This window comes from Sardina pilchardus, chromosome 18, assembly GCF_963854185.1.
Source record: "Sardina pilchardus chromosome 18, fSarPil1.1, whole genome shotgun sequence".
In the NCBI taxonomy this organism is placed as follows: Eukaryota; Metazoa; Chordata; class Actinopteri; order Clupeiformes; family Clupeidae; genus Sardina; species Sardina pilchardus.
Genome location: NC_085011.1, coordinates 30,286,569 through 30,302,458, shown reverse-complemented (window position 1 = coordinate 30,302,458; position 15,890 = coordinate 30,286,569). Strand labels below are relative to the sequence as shown.

Here is a 15,890-nt window from a genome sequence, read left to right as displayed (position 1 = left end):
TGTTAATAATTGATCACACTCACCAATGAACATATGTTTATTTTGTTATGCTATGATTACATGATCAATTCATACAATCATGGGACACTGCATGTATATTTGCTCCCCACCCTCCACATCCTTGGAGAGCTACAATTTCAAACCTTCAAAAGAATGACGACCTTAAGTGAGGGTATGACAAACAATTGATTCAAATAAAAAATCAATTAATGAAGCTTCTTTATGATTTATGTTGTTCCTGTTTGAGCCAGATCCTAAATGTGACATTAGCGTTTCATCTCTTGCTCTCCGTGCCGCTCTCAAGAAACACTTGAGATAAAGGCGTAATACATGAACATATTTCACCGTAGAACGTTGGGGAAATCCCATTCAAGTCAGTGGAGCGTTGTTATAGCATTGTGAAGAGCCGGATAATAATCCGTTTTAAACAACCCTGCTGATCATTACTTTCCAGTCCAGATAAGGGGCAGCTTGGCCACAAAGGCTCACAGTCCGAAGTGAAAGGCAAGTGAGATTGCACTGATACACCTCAAGGCTGTGATAATAAAAGTCCTGCTCTCCCCAGCAGATGTGCCAGTGGATTTTCAAACATCCGTCTACACGCTTTGTTGCTTCTCTCTTGAGTGGGCAATATGAGACAACAAAAGAATTTCTCTGAAAGGTTTCCACATGCCAGTAGCTCAGCAGAGGTGACCACACACACACACACACACACACACACACACACACACACACCTGAATTATGCCCCACAGCAGAGCACAGCAAGGAGAAATGCTGTATGCTGCACACAGAGTTGGTGAATTCAACACTGAACAGGCTTAAAATTGGATTAATTAGTGGCAGTGTTTGTTGTATGTATACTGCAACTGTACACACTTTCGGCACTGATATCATTATCAGCCACAACACTTTTTTACATAATGGCTTCAAATAGGTACATTTGCACTGTTATCTGAGCAATTAAGGCTTCCTGTGTAGAGAATTTACATATTTCACTGTCTTATTTCTGTTAAGGAGAACTGGCTGATGTTAGTTTTATGCAGCATCTTTTGTACTTTTCCACACAATAAAAAAAGAAAATATGAATTACAAAAAAAGAGAATTGCCTGCTACATAAAACATAGCCTAGTCTCCATCTGCTCTCCAAACGCCTACCAGTGCACACACACCTGCGTGCCATGGCACCTGTCGGCCCTCTCTGGAAGCTCTCAGCTGGGTCAAAGGGTCTCCTCCGCCCAACTGCACGCCTGAATATGATATGCCACCTTACTGTCTGCTGTTCAGCCTTTGTACTTTGCAGTGGAGATAAAAAGCAGGAGGATTTCTCCTGACATCAAAACAGGGTGCCATGTGTCACACTGCAAGATAGTGGGTTTTTTTTTCAGGCTTTGTGATGTTGATTCAGTTCGGCTTTTTATTCCTATCAGAAAGCGAACACAGCTTTTCTTTGTCTGACAAAGAAAAATGACACCTACTGACAAACCTTCTCGGGAGCTTTCTGAGAACTAAAGAACTGAAGACACATTCTGCTGATACACAAATGACACATTCTGACTCTAACATTAGGCAGTGTACACATTAATAACATGAAGAGAGCTGCCAAATCCAAGGGAAACTGAGGCTTTATTTGAAGTCATCAAAGTTCAAGACCTGTCAGGAATGTAACTGAAGTGACTTAATTGAAAAGGATTTGGAAACCTTTAGAGTACTCATGATGTTCTTGCCATTATGTCATTGCCATTGTCATTATGAGAAAATACCTAATATTTAAATGTGCAAATGCGTAACATTCTGTGTGTGGAGAGAGAGAGGGAGAGAGAGAGAGAGAGAGAGAGATGTGCCAGTGTATAATTATAATTGATTAGTTGAATAAAGTTATTTATCCTTCTGTCAATCTATCTAGGCCTATATATCTTTTGTGAAACATCTCAACTCAATGTTCATGTTCACTTACCAGCCATGTGAATGGGGTGTTTCATTTTATAAAGAGCAGCCAGACAGTCTTTTCTCTACAAGGGAATTCAGCAATGCAATGGAAGTCTGCCTCAACAGACCCAGGGCAAAAAAATGGAAACACAGTCATTTGAATTAACTTCGAAGACAATGTGTATGGCTTAGCCTACGTCACCAACGGTACATAGTAAATTGTAGCAAAAATCATGAACACACCCCATCTAAATAAATAGCGAAACATATACGGCATTACTATTTACACACCGTATCATAAATTAGTCAAAGGGTATATAAACGGGGCTACTTCCCTGATAATCCCCTTTTTATTACTCATCAATTTGGCCTGGTAGTCCATCACATTCGAGCGCAGTGGAAGTGAATGGTGTGATTGTGTCCAAAGAGATTTCTCCATCACATTCAAAGTGTCCCATAGCCGGCAACAGCATATGTTTGTGGTTTCGAGAGACATGGGAAGTCACCGACACCTTGTCAAAGGGCAAACCAATCTCCTCCCTAGAAGTGACCACTTCATGTGGAAGTGGAATGACCATTGGTTGTGCGTCTTTTTGGAGAGTCGTGTCATGGTGATAGGACACCAGTTCGTTACTGAAATTTACTGCTTCCACGGTGTTACTCGGACAAAGTTTGTTACAACCTAAGATAGAGGAGAATGCTTTCCTGAAATCCGCATTGAAGGCGTATATGACAGGATTTAAGGACGAATTCGCCCAGCCGAACCAAACGAATATAGTGAACGTTGTGTCGCTGACGCACTGACAGAATGGCACCATGCAGTTTAGAACAAAGAACGGAAGCCAACAACACACAAACACGCCCATTATGACTGAAAGAGTTTTTAAAACTTTGGTCTCTTTCTTAAAACTTGTTTTCAATGAGCTTTCAGTAGAACAGTCGGTATGCAAGTTATTTTGTGCTTGCTCGGCAGCCCTCTCCAAAGAGGATATTCGTCTTATTTGTGTTTGCGCAATACGGAAAATCCTTGTATAAGTGGCAATCATTATGATCACAGGAATGTAAAAGCTTATTAGAGACGAGGATATGGCGTATGTCCTGTTCAGGTTAGCTTTGCAGTTTATGGTCTGGTTGATACTGTGCGCGTCCTCTGCGTCCTCCTCCGCCATGTGCCAGTTGAGTTGGACAGGTATGAAAGATATGAGGATGGACAGGGTCCATGCCAACCCAATCATCATGAAGGCCATTTTGTGTGTCATCTTACGTTCATACCTGAACGGACTTGCGATAGCCCAATATCTATCCAGACTTATGATGCACAAATTTAGGATTGATGCAGTGGAACACATGATGTCAAAAGCGATCCAAACACCACAGAAACTGCCAAAGAGCCACGAGCCTGCCACCGCCGAGATAGCTTCCCACGGCATCACCAGAACAGCCACAAACAGATCCGATACCGCCAGAGAGATTACAAAAAAGTTGGTAACTTTGGAGCGGAGGTGCCTGAATTTTACAACCGCCGCGCAAACAAGCATGTTTCCAAGCAGCGTCGAGACTATAAGCAGGAACAGGAGGAAACCGATGATCAACGCACGGACACGGTCCCGGCGCTCGGTCCCCTCGTCCGTGCCGTTCGACAGAACTTGCGTTTCATTTGTAAAGTTATCCATATCTCATTAGCTTCAAAACAGCAGGCTATTCATCCAACATCGTGTATCACCCACACGTCGATGCTTCCTCTTTTTTTGTGAGCCCAGCTGGTTCGTAAAATAGCCTAGTTATACGCCATAAAAAAATAAATCACTCTCTCATCACATCTCCAGCTGATTGACTGATCACACGTGGGTCAGGTAGGTAGCCTAAAGTCATCTTGAAGAATTTGGTTTGACGTCTAGTTTTCTCTTGCTTTTTGACAACCCGGTGGTTTATCTGTGTCCATGTGTCCTTGGTTTGGAGAGAGAAAAGTCCCAGGAACGCTTCATGGCTTTTAGGACAGCAGACGCATGTGATTGGTTTCTATCTACCGAACATTTGAATTCACCCAACCGTCCTCTGGTGCTTCGCCTTGCTTCAGACCATGTAAGACTGAGTGTCTCCAATAGGATACAAGCCTATTACGATTACACACGAGCAGGAATATAGCATAGACTACATCATATTCCACTATTCTGACTGTAGCCTAATACTAATATTTTAAATGTAGGCTTAGCATACAATATAAAACATGTTTTACTCTGGTAAAAAAAGAAGAAGAAGGGGGGAAAAGCAAGCGCTTAAAAACCTATGGCTAAGATGTAATTTCCAGTTTTTTTTTTTTTTTTTTTTTTCTCAGGTGCATTGGGCTATAGCCTATTTCGGCCAATCAAACATACATGCACAAGCGATTATTGCGCTTTCTTTCCAATGTGACCGAAATCACGCTGCATCTAGGCCAAGTATGGCCCCTACAGTTCAACTGTATTCAATCCAAATTTGACCCCCAAATAGGCTCTGTATCTCTTTCGTGGCTAGTTAAAATTAGCCTAGAAATCAGCCTTATTTCTCCTGTTCCTAGCCGAGGTGACATAGGTGCCATCCACATGTAGGCCTAAACAGCCTATCTAGGCTATAATTGTCTTGACATTCCGATTGATAACGTTATTAATCAGTGTAAGCCTACTACACAAATGCTTTTGATATAATAATGGAGTGACGCCCACGATCACGTTACTTTCATATTCAAAATGGATATAATTTGCATAGGTCTATCAAGGGGTAATTAGGTTGCAATCAATTAAGTTGGCTCTGATGTGCTGTGAAGGCGGATGTAGCTCCCCCTGGCGACTGTCTCTCCCCCCTCCCCCTCGTAATAGTTTGTAAAGGTATAGGCCAGTTCTACGCAGTGTGTTGCAGTAGCCTACCTCTTTACAAATAGTTGTGTAAAACTCTTGTTATTGCATGCGTAGGCCTATATCCTTTAATTATAGGCCTATGAAGTTGTAACCGTTGGCTCATGGAACGTAGTATCAAAGATAGTCTGTATAATCCGTCTCTGGTAGTAGGCTGTAGTGACTTCTTCCGAACAGTAGATGTCGCTTCAATTCCAAGAAATCCCAGTTTTGCGGCGAGTGACTTGGGAAAGACATGACGTCACACTCAGATTCAAAATGGCCTCTATTTATGGAAGGAGTGAAGCTGGCTAAAATCGCTCGGTTAATTATCCATAACAAACAATGAAAGCAACAGACGGGGTTGATTTAATATCGCAGTGAAATGGAATACTTAAATAACAAAGCATTGTCACGGCGTAGTTGAGTCTCTGTAACATGAGATCTTACCCAGCCGCCAAGAAAGGCTCCGCAGCAGGATTTTAAGTGCCAGTCTAAACGCGGACCATGAATGAAATGGAAAGGGCGGATAATGGAGAGTTGGTGCTCGCGTTGTCTGTTGATCTAAACGAAAATGAAGAGGGAAACAAGAAACATCTAAGGCCAGCGCCTCTCGATTGTAACATAGGAGAAGTAAAATCTCGCCTGTTGAATGACGGAAGCAAAAAGTCATACCCAGCGGATAAGGTAGAGCTACCAGGGTCTGGTTATGTTTACGTTTCCAGTCATACTAAGAATGTAAACTCAGACGGTGCTCTGTCGTCCTTGCAGGTTACTTCACCGGTGGAGAGCAGTATTATGCTCGACTTGATCCCCAAGGTTCTACCGGGGCCGATAAGCGACAGCTGTGTCATTTTAGAACAGCACAGGGATGGCATACTAAACGGATTTCCTGAATCATCTGTTGAAACGACGGTGGTGGCGGTGGGTTCCGAGGCTGAAGGAGGGGGTAGCGGGGGGATCCCTTCCCACCAGGCTGCAGCTGTGAGCACAGACACACCGCAGGAAGGGAACGGAATGTTACTCTCAACTCGGATTTCAGATACAGTAGGGCCCGAGGAGGAGGAACGTGCAGGGGAGACCGAGGATTCCAACGCGGGTGAACTGGACAAGGGTCATTTAAATCCAGAAGCCAGGCCAAAGTCTACTGCTGTCTCTCCGGCATTGTCATGTGCTGGTAAGCATCAGCAGAACTGCACGTGCATGTCTGCAGTTGCAGACATGAAACTGTCCAACGGCGACGTTGATTTGGGGAATTCGATTAGTTTTCCTATGGATATGACATGTATTGATCACATCCAGGAAACGCACGCCTCAGGAGGACAACATAATGAACTTGATGCCCCTGACGGAGAAACAAAGGTGTCAAATGGTGGATTGTTGATTGTAAACAATAGCTCTCTTCACAGTGAAATATCGAATCTCACTCCTGGAACCGCAGGTGGCCTTTCCGATAGCGGCGTATTGACCCATAAACTTGAAAACATCCCTAGCTCGCCTGGGTCGTATGGCTGCTCCAGTCGAGAGTCTGACCATGCTAGCGGGGAGGCTTCTCCGGCTGTCCAGCTGACAGACCCGGCTTGCTGGGCTTTCGAGCCTGAGGACGACCTCGTTGAACTTTCTTCTAAGCTCTCCATAACACCGTCTCCCGAACACACCAGCTACGTAAATACCCAAACGGAGTCGAGTCTTAGAGAGGATTCTAGCGAGGCATATGGTCCAAGTAGGCCACAGTCGCTCCGAACTACACCGAGCTATGCGGTCTCCCTCAGCTGCGACGCGACGCCTCTTAGTCCCGACGATGGAGAGGGATATATCGGGGCTGATGAAGGCATGGATCCAGACGGGACTTATAGGAACAGGTTTGAAGTCAGCCGCAGGAAGAGTGCTCCTGATCAGTGGCCGGATGGGCATGCAGTGGACTTGGAGATGAACAGAGATCAGCCGGGCTCAAGCAAGAAACACGGCATTGCAGAATTCTTCACCAGGTATCAGTTCTACCATCTTTCGCCCTAACAGCCTCAAGCATTGAAACACAGCCTGCTACAATCTGACACTCATTGTAGCTATGATATGCATTTTGTAAACCTCAAAGGAAATTAAAATGATTAGGTCAATAATAAGTGGCCCTAACGGGAGAGTCTAGTGACAGTTATATGAAAAGGTTCTAGTCCCCATCATGACTGATTTCCCTTTGAGTTTAAGACCTGCCTAGAGTGCCTTGGAGAGATAATGGTTCACCATGTGATTTACACCTGCCCTTAGGTAATGACACGTGTATGACGTGTATGAAGTTTACCTGGGTGCCGTGAGAACTTCCTCTGATGTACTCTGAACAGGTTTCACTGATATACTACGATAGTCCACCCTAATAGTAGTACACTATTAATAGTATTTACAGTGTTTGTGACTTCACCTAGTCATGGATGCAGCCTATGATTCTGTTTTGTTTAGTCAAATTATTGCATTCTACGATGCCTAGGTTGCCGACTAAACATTTACATTTGGTGGTACCAGACGACTTCTTTCAAAGCCCCATGCTGTTTCTTAGAATGCAGGATATCTTTAATGATCTCTCTTTATCAGAGGGCATTATTCCATATCTTTATGCTCTGTGTATAAGACACACAAAAGGCAATAGAGAGCAGCATTATGCCACATTTTTATGCTCTGTGTGTAAGTTAAGGCACACCCAAGGCTATATAGAGTATTATTTCACCTTTTTACAGTCAGTGTGTAGGTTAATGCACACAGAAGGCAATAAAGAGCATTATCCCACATTTTCATACTTCCTGTGTAAGTTAATGCACTAACAAGGCAATCTCCCTGAGTACAATATAGGCCAACTAAGGATCAAACACTCCCTAGTGGCGCCTTTATTGTGCTCTGAGCACAAACCAAGACTAAAAGCATTCCAGTGGTATATTTCATAAGATGTCGTCTTAAGTGAATCCAACCCTGCTAAAGAGCACAAGATCTGTGTTGTCTATGGACGCAAAAAGAGGCATTTTTTTTCTGCTTTAATCTTGGGAACCAAACAGGTACGCTATTTTGAAAATAAGTCTTTGGTGTTAACTTAATTCACAGGACAAAGCAAAGCAGAGCAGGGATGTCCTGTATTCAAAGGCATTTCCCACCTCCTCTGTGGTCTCTTCGTCTGCCCTAATTAACAGAACTGCGAAGAGCTGAACTCTTTGATGCTGTTGTAATTGTTGCAAGCTTAACAACGCTGTTGTGGACTATGCCTGCTGTGTGCATGTAGTGTTTGCGTGTGTTCAATACTTTTCTGAAGACTCTGAAAGCGGTTGCAAGTCAGTTATCTTGACGTTTGGATGGGCTAGTAGGAGCTGAAGAGCCTTTTGGTATTTTATCAAAGCCTTGCTTAAAATACAGTGTGTAAATATTTCTATTGTCAAGAGAATAAGAGGGTAACAAGAGAAGGACGGTGTCAAGTGGAGTCTTTCAGCTGGGCTTGTGCCTGCTCCAGTCATTTGGACTGACATGCATTAAGCAAGCAGTGGTCACATAGAGTAATTCAAGAGTAGGAGCAGGCTTTTCTCAGCCTCTTGCCTGTCTTTCAGAGAGCTGGACAAAACCTAGAAGTGATCAGAAAAGGCATATATCACTTTATTGCACAGACTTCTTTCGGTGTCTTAGAAAGGATCAGAGAAGGAGAAAAGGCCACACTTTGCATATCAATCTTTTTATTTTGTTGGTTTCTGTACCATAAGGCATGTGCAATAAAAAGATTGATATGCAAAGTGTGGCCTTTTCTCCTTTTCAAAGCAACAATCTCAGATGGTGGGAAGTGAAGTGCTCATGGCAGCTTTAGAGTTCCTGATGCAGGAAAGGAGCTGAAAAAGGTCATTTCAGGGTGATAATCAGCTCCCCTGTGGTCAGCCATGTTGGTTTGCACACATAGACAGTGTTTACAATACCCATCATCAGCAGCAAGCGGTCCCAGCCAGGCCCCAAACCATTGTGAAGTGATGGCTTTGTCCTGTCTGTGCTGACCTATGGCCCAGTGTGTGTCTGGGTGCTGGCTGTGCGCTGCTGTGCTGTGTGCTGTGTGTGCTATGGGAGCTCCCAGCAGCCTGCTAGAGGAGAGACCTGTGCACCTGAAACATGGAGCTGTTGCCCTGTTACACAATGACTTTTACAGATCCTCAAACTTCCTCACGCCAAATAGTTTTGCAGACTCTTGTCCTCTCTCTCTCTCTCTCTCTCACTCCACCTCTCTCTTTCTCCCTCCCTCCCTCTCTCTCCCTCCCCTTCTCTCCCTCCCCTTCTCTCTTTCTCTTTCTCTTGCTCCTGCTCAGTTTCTCTCACTCCATCACTCCCTCTTCGTTTCTCTCTCTCTCTCACACACACACAGACTTGTACACTCTCTTGCTCTGTTTCTTGCTGTGTTTTCTCCCTGCACTCTGGAAAAAAGAAACAGTGGAATGTCCCCTTTTATGAGTTGGACCACATGCGCCGATACAGTCCTCTCCATCCTCCTCACTCTAGCTCTCCTCTGCTGCCTCTCTTCCTCCTTTCTTCATCCTCTCTTCTTCTCTTCCTCATATTTTCCTCCTCCTCTAGCTTTCTTCTGCCACTCTTCCTCATCTCTTCCTCCCCTCTTCCTCCTCTCCTTGTTATTACCTCCGCCAAGGTCTCTCTGTCTGTCTGTCTGTCTGTTTGTTAGCAAGATAACAAAAAAAGTAATGGATGGATTTTGATGAAATTTTCAGGGAAGGTCAGAAATGACCCAAGGAAGAGATCATTACATTTTGGAAGTGATCCGTAATCTCGTTGGGATTCCAGAGCCGTTTATGTTTTTCGCTTAGTGGTGTAATGGCATGGTATGGGCGATCTGAATAGTTTAGGTTCAAATGTATGACAACCTAGGAAGAACAATACAGGCGGAGGTCTGCGCTCTCTGCTTTTCTAGTTGGTTATTGTTTATAAAGCTAAGTACCACCAGTGTATGTTCTATGTACAATTTTTTCATGCCCAGTAACTTAAAGGGATATTCCGCCATTTTTGGAAATACGCTCATTTTCCACCTCCCCTCGAGCAAAACAATCGATATTTACCTTGTTCCCGTTCATCCAGCCATTCTGTGAGTCTGGCGATACAACTTTTAGCTTCAGCCTAGCATAGATCACTGAATCGGATTAGACCATTAGCTTCTCGCCTGCTAGCTTCATGTTTAAAAGTGACTAAGATTTCTGATAATTTTCCCATTTAAAACGTGTCTCCTCTCAAGTTAGAAAGTGCAATAAGACCAACTGAAAATGAAACCTGGCGTTTTTCTAGGCTGATTTGACATGGAACTACACTCTCATCTGGCGTAATAATCAAGGCAACTTGCAAACGTACCATAGGCGCAGTGATATCGTACGCAGCATCTGAAAATAGTCCCCATAGACATCAAGCAGTAGTAGTGCCAGTAGCTGCAAGTTGCCTTGATTATTACGCCAGATGAGAGTGTAGTTCCATGTCAAATCAGCCTAGAAAAACGGCAGGGTTCATTTTCAGTTGGTCTTATTGCACTTTCTAACTTGAGAGGACACACGTTTTAAATGGGAAAATTACCAGAAATATTAGTCACTTTTAAACATGAAGCTAGCAGGCGAGAAGCTAATGGTCTAATCCGATTCAATGATCTATGCTAGGCTGAAGCTAAAAGTTGTATCGCCAGACTCACAGAATGGCTGGATGAACGGGAACAAGGTAAATATCGATTGTTTTGCTCGAGGGAAGGTGGAAAATGAGCGTATTTCCACAAATGGCGGAATATCCCTTTAACAGAATAGCTCCATTGCTCCATTGCGGTCACTCTTGGTGGAAAAAAGCAAGTGAAAGCTTCACTGTGTAGCCTACTAAGCCAGTGTTTTTCAACCACTGTGCCGTGGCACAGTAGTGTGCCGTGACACATTGTTAGGTGTGCCGTGGGAAATTATCCAATTTCCAAAGTGGTCTAAAAAAGAGTGAATAGAAATAATTGTCTTTGTGTTCATTTGATTCCTATTCAAGACACTTTGACAAGAATGACTTGATTTCGTTAATGCGGGCTACAGATTTTTATTTAATTTCATTTTCCATAAAATTTCATTTTATTTAAAATTTTCGGTTGGTGGTGTGCCTCAGGATTTTTTCAATGAAAAAAGTGTGCCTTGGCTCAAAAAAGGTTGAAAAACACTGTACTAAGCTGAACTCCATGTTGGCATTAGTTTGGATGCCATTTAAGAGTCTGTTCTCAGGAGATTGGCTAGCCATCGAATCAGATGAGGAAATGGCAGAACCAAGATGGCTATTTTGTGATGATGCTAGATAAGTCAAATTGAAAGTGAAACATGAATACACTCAACTTTATTTACAGGTAGCCTAGATCTTGTTGTGTCAAAGATATTAAGATCTCTTTTACTGTTTTACAAGGTGTAATATAGCCACTAGTTTGTGGCTACTTCCATTTAGAGCAAAAAATAAAACAGGACAGTATGTTCCGACTCCACTGTTATTGTCGTCACCACGGCTGTGGATGGGACAGGCCAGGATGGGCTGTTATGCTGTCCCTGGGAGTCGTTATCCATGGCAGCAGTGCTGTTTAGTAGGGTCTGTGGCCGCCTGTTGCATCCTGACCAGGGCTCTGGTCTGACCCCCTCCCCTCCCGCTCCCCAGCACACACCCCCAGCACACTGGCCTGTTGGCTAATGAATGGAAAGGTCAATTGATTAAAATGGCCATTCAGTTGGCTAATTAAAGTGAGCTGCTTACCGCAGATGCAGCCTGTCACTGTGCATTGTGACTATAATGTGACGTTTGTGTGTGTGTGTGTGTGTGTGTGTGTGTGTGTGTGTGTGAGAGCGAGAAACAGAAAGAGCGGGGGAGGGAGAGGGAGATGCAAAGTGCCTTGCAAATATGTTATATGAAAGTGTGTGTGTGTGTACACATTCTTGTGAGTGAGAATTAGAATTGATGCATTTGAGCCCACCAAAGTGTGTGTGTGTGTGTGTGTGTGTCGGTGTGTGTCGGTGTGTGTGTGTGTCGGTGTGTCGGTGTGTGTGTGTTGGTGTGTGTTAGCGAGTGAGTGCTGGTATTGATGTGGGCCAAATGAAAGCTGAACAGATGCCAGGCGGACTGATGTTTTATTCATGGGCTGCTGTGGTGGCTGCACCTGTGATATCGACTAGAGATTTGTCCCAGCCTGCCTCTTGACACAGGCTTATGTCGCCTCTGTCATGCACACACACACACACACACACACACACACACACACACATACACATACACATTCTCGCCAAAGACTTCCCTGCTACTGCCTTCATTCTGGCCACAGAAGATTGGTGACCATTCATGGCTCACACTATAGCTGCCCTGTGTGTCCATAATGAACGCTCTGTGTCCTCCATAATGAATGGAAGGGAACTGGACAGGACTGGACAGGGCTGGTGGACCCACTGTCCTTTACTGCTTGATGATGGAGGATGGATGCTGTTTGTGATTGCTGTGATAGATAGATAGATAGATAGGTAGATAGATAGATAGATAGATAGATAGATAGATACATAGATAGATAGGTAGGTAGATAGATAGATAGATAGATAGATAGGTAGGTAGGTAGGTAGGTAGATAGGTAGATAGGTAAATAGGTAGGTAGATAGGTAGATAGGTAGATAGATAGATACTTTATTGATCCCCAAGGGGAAATTCAAGGTCCTAGTAGCTTAAGACACCACACACAACATGCACAATATAAGCAGGATAATAAAGTAACAAATCAACATGACTAAAAAGAACAGAAAAATGTACTAAAGACACCAATAGGCTTTATTTATTTGCTGTGGTCTGTAGGAACAGCTTAATCTCTCCTGGCAAGGGGTTGGAGAAATGGGATGTGTAAATACTAATGTACAGAGTTGTCGATTTGAACGTGATTTGTTTACAAACTCGCTTTAATCTCAACTGTTTAGACACTTGGGTTGGTGAGTGAGTGAATGGGTGGGAGAGCAGTGGGAATTCAACGAGACACCTTTCAATGGCTCTGCCTCTAGAATAGGCCCATTTTCAAACAACTTCGACAGAGAGCCAGACAATGTATTCTTTTAAGAGTTCAAAGTACTGCACAAAGCTGACTCTTAGTCATGTGAGGATTCCTAGCCATCAAACTGTTTCCAGGCCGAAGGCATGGAAAGGAATAGGAACCAATATTCTGACAGTTGTTGCATTTCTGAAAACATTTGTTTTTGCCCTGAGACAATCAACATGTTGTTTCCATGCACAGCCAGGCTAATTGTTTTCCTCTGCTGGTCTATGCTTGGCCCTTGTAATGTTTTGAAATGTTTATGTAAGATAATAGATCGTCGGGGAAACTCCTCTCTCACACTGGAGAGCTGAGGTGTTGAAGGTCACATTTCAGTTTTGCATGGAGCTTCTGTCTCAAGGTCGGCTGCCCTCATATCAGACGCTGAAGCGTAAAGTGTTTGCATTGTTGTCTTGCGTCGTTCATGCTTCATGTGTGCACGTGTTCTTCCTTTAGTCCTCCTATTGTAGCCTGCTGACAGAGTCCAAGCTTTTCTCTTACCTCTGAAGAGACCTATCCTTTATACGTTTGTATATCCCTGTCTCTTAACCCCTAGTGGGCTGACATCTTGCATTGTTCATGCTTCAGGCGTATCTGCATGTAATTGTTCTCCTCCCATTGTAACCTGCTGACAGAAGACAACCTTTTTTCTTACCTCTAAAGAGACCTTGTCTGACGTTTGTGTGTCCCCTGTCTCTTAACCCCTAGCGGTCTGACATGTTGCATTGTTCATGTGTTCAGGTGTGTGCATGTAATTGTACTCCTCCATATAACCTGCGGAGTCTGACCACCTTTGTCCTTACTTCTGTGGGGAGCTGCTCAGATGTGGTTTGTATGACCTCTAGTGGTCTGACATCGAGCCATTGGGTGGTAGTACTATCGTGCCTTTGGAGCTCGGCTAGCATGCACTAGTCCCAAAAGTCCTGGGTTCATTTCCCCACCATTGTGCCTTTGAGCAAGGCGCTCCACCCCTATAGCTCTAGGGAGAATGCTCCCTGCAGTTGGTTTCTGTACGTCTCTTTGGATAAAGGCTTCAGCTAAATACATAGATAGATACATAAATATTCCATTGGCCTTCACCCGGTTCTGAGAGACATTGAGAATTGTGCGTCGGGTGACATGACTATGAAAAGGAAGTCTGCCCTCTTTAGGCTATGCTTTAATAGTTTACGCTATACGTTGGCTTGTCAGGGAATCTGATGGAGCAGGCTCTCCTTTTATTTGAGTTTCTACTAGACTGTAATTCTCCATGACACTGATCAGAGAGTAGTGTCACACGCACACACACACACACACAGACACACACACACACACACACACACACACACACACTCTCACTCACACATAGACACTGGCGTTGTCAGAGGATGAGAGGCAGCCGGCCACTGCACCTGGTCTTTGTGCAAACACGCCTCCGGTCGCCAGCACAGCCCATTTACCTTATCACTGGACCGCACGGTCTCTATGGTTACCCCCGCTTCGTGACCAAGGGAGAGACGGCGGAGGAAATTGGTGTTCAGAGCGAAAGGGTCGATACCAGAGAACGGGAGAGAGGAGCGTCGCTTTGGCCCGAGGGCTTTCGCTTCTTAGAGCGCAGAAGAAGAATAAACAAGAGACCTAAACATCTCACACAGTGTGGGTGGGTGTGTGTGTGTGTATATGTGTGTGTGTGTGGGTGGGCGTGTGTGTGTGAAGCTCTTCTCTCATCCTCCTGTCCTCTCTGCTCATATTCTGTCCATCCAGAGGCCTCTTCTCCCGAAAGCCCAGAGAGCAGAAGTCGGGGGCTGCCAGCACATCGGGTTGGAAGTTGTTCGGGAAAATCCCACCAAGGGACAACACCTCCAAAGATTCCAGTAGCGCTCAACAGGTGAGTCATGAACTCTCTCTCTCTCTCTCTCTCTCCCTCTCTCCCCCACCCCCTCTCTCTCTCCCTCTCTCTCCCTCTCTCCCCCTCTCTCTGATTATAACTGTGGTAACCCCATATTAAGACTATGACAGGAGCCTGATTCATAGTGCTCTCAGATTGACTGTGGAGCTTTTGCTCTGATGTAGTGCAGACACTCTTTATGGTCTTGCACATTTCCCTCAAGTATCCACCATCGTCTGGTCCCTTCTGCGCGGGCTGAAGAAGAGAGTCAGGACTTAGTGCTTCGGTGTGGCCAAAAGAGCAGGGCAAAAGCGTGAGGGCAGAGTTCTGTGTTTAGTCAGAGACACATGCTTTTTGCACTGCCCTGTCTAGAATGTGTAAAATTACCCTGCAATCACACACTCACCAGCACACTTTTTACACACACACACACACACACACACACACACTCACGTAATTATTCCCCAGAGATGAGTGACATGCTGGAAATAGCGAGTCAGGACAGTGTGGGATACACGTAGGCGTGTGCATATGTGTGTGTGTGTGTGTGTGTGTGTGTGTGTGAGAGAGAGTGTGAGAGAGTGTTTTAATGTCAGAGCTGGCAGTGTCTTAGCTTCAGCTGCCGTGTCTCCAGCTGAATTCTCCCCTCCCCTTCCACACACACACACACACCGCTTCCCGAGCAGAGGAAGTGTTCTCTGTGGGGCAGCTTTGCTGTGGCTCAGCTGGGTCCCCCCTCCCTGCACCCAAACTGCAGGTGGCCAGCTACAGTCCCACAGGAATAAGCACACACACACACACACACACACACACACAGTTTATTTAGAGGAGGCCTTAGCTAGGAACGACTCATTTCCTAACACTGTGCTGCAGTCAGTGAATTATGTATAATTAATAACACACACACATACATATATACAGTGAGGAGAAAATGTATTTGATACCATGCTAAAGTTTCCTAAAAAGAGGAATATAAAATCATCATTTGACAATTGATCTTATTGCCTTAATTCAAAAAATGAGTAAAAATAAAACCGCTAAGGACACCAATTTTCTTTGTGATTGAAGAACGTATCGTAAATAAATAAATGTTCTTCCTAAATGCTAGGGGGAAGGAAGTATTTGACCCCCTATGTAACCCTATGGGAATTAAGCACA

At 44.4% G+C, this 15,890-nt stretch overlaps 2 protein-coding genes across 4 annotated transcripts in view; one reads left to right on the top strand and one right to left on the bottom strand.

The window, feature by feature from the left end:
- Positions 1-2,041: 2,041 nt before the first annotated feature.
- Positions 2,042-3,498, bottom strand: LOC134063994 (D(1C) dopamine receptor). The gene has a single exon (XM_062519770.1). It carries the CDS (start codon positions 3,463-3,465, stop codon positions 2,281-2,283), a length of 1,185 nt encoding a protein of 394 aa, XP_062375754.1. The 5' UTR covers positions 3,466-3,498; the 3' UTR covers positions 2,042-2,280.
- A 1,582-nt stretch (positions 3,499-5,080) lies between these two features.
- The window catches only part of tbc1d12a (TBC1 domain family, member 12a), a 26,897-nt gene continuing 16,087 nt past the window's right edge, over positions 5,081-15,890 (top strand). For 2 of the 3 annotated variants that reach the window (XM_062519488.1, XM_062519487.1), the window contains exons 1-2: positions 5,081-6,785; positions 14,609-14,732. In XM_062519488.1, coding sequence (XP_062375472.1) covers positions 5,305-6,785; positions 14,609-14,732 — 1,605 coding nt within the window. In that variant the 5' untranslated portion in view covers positions 5,081-5,304. The remainder of the gene's footprint in view (positions 6,786-14,608; positions 14,733-15,890) is intronic. The other variant, XM_062519489.1, reaches the window with a different exon arrangement.

What these genes read in the sequence shown, in the direction of transcription:
- LOC134063994 (XM_062519770.1), bottom strand. Translation starts at nt 3,465, where the DNA reads ATGCTTGTTTGCGCGGCGGTTGTAAAATTCAGGCACCTCCGCTCCAAA.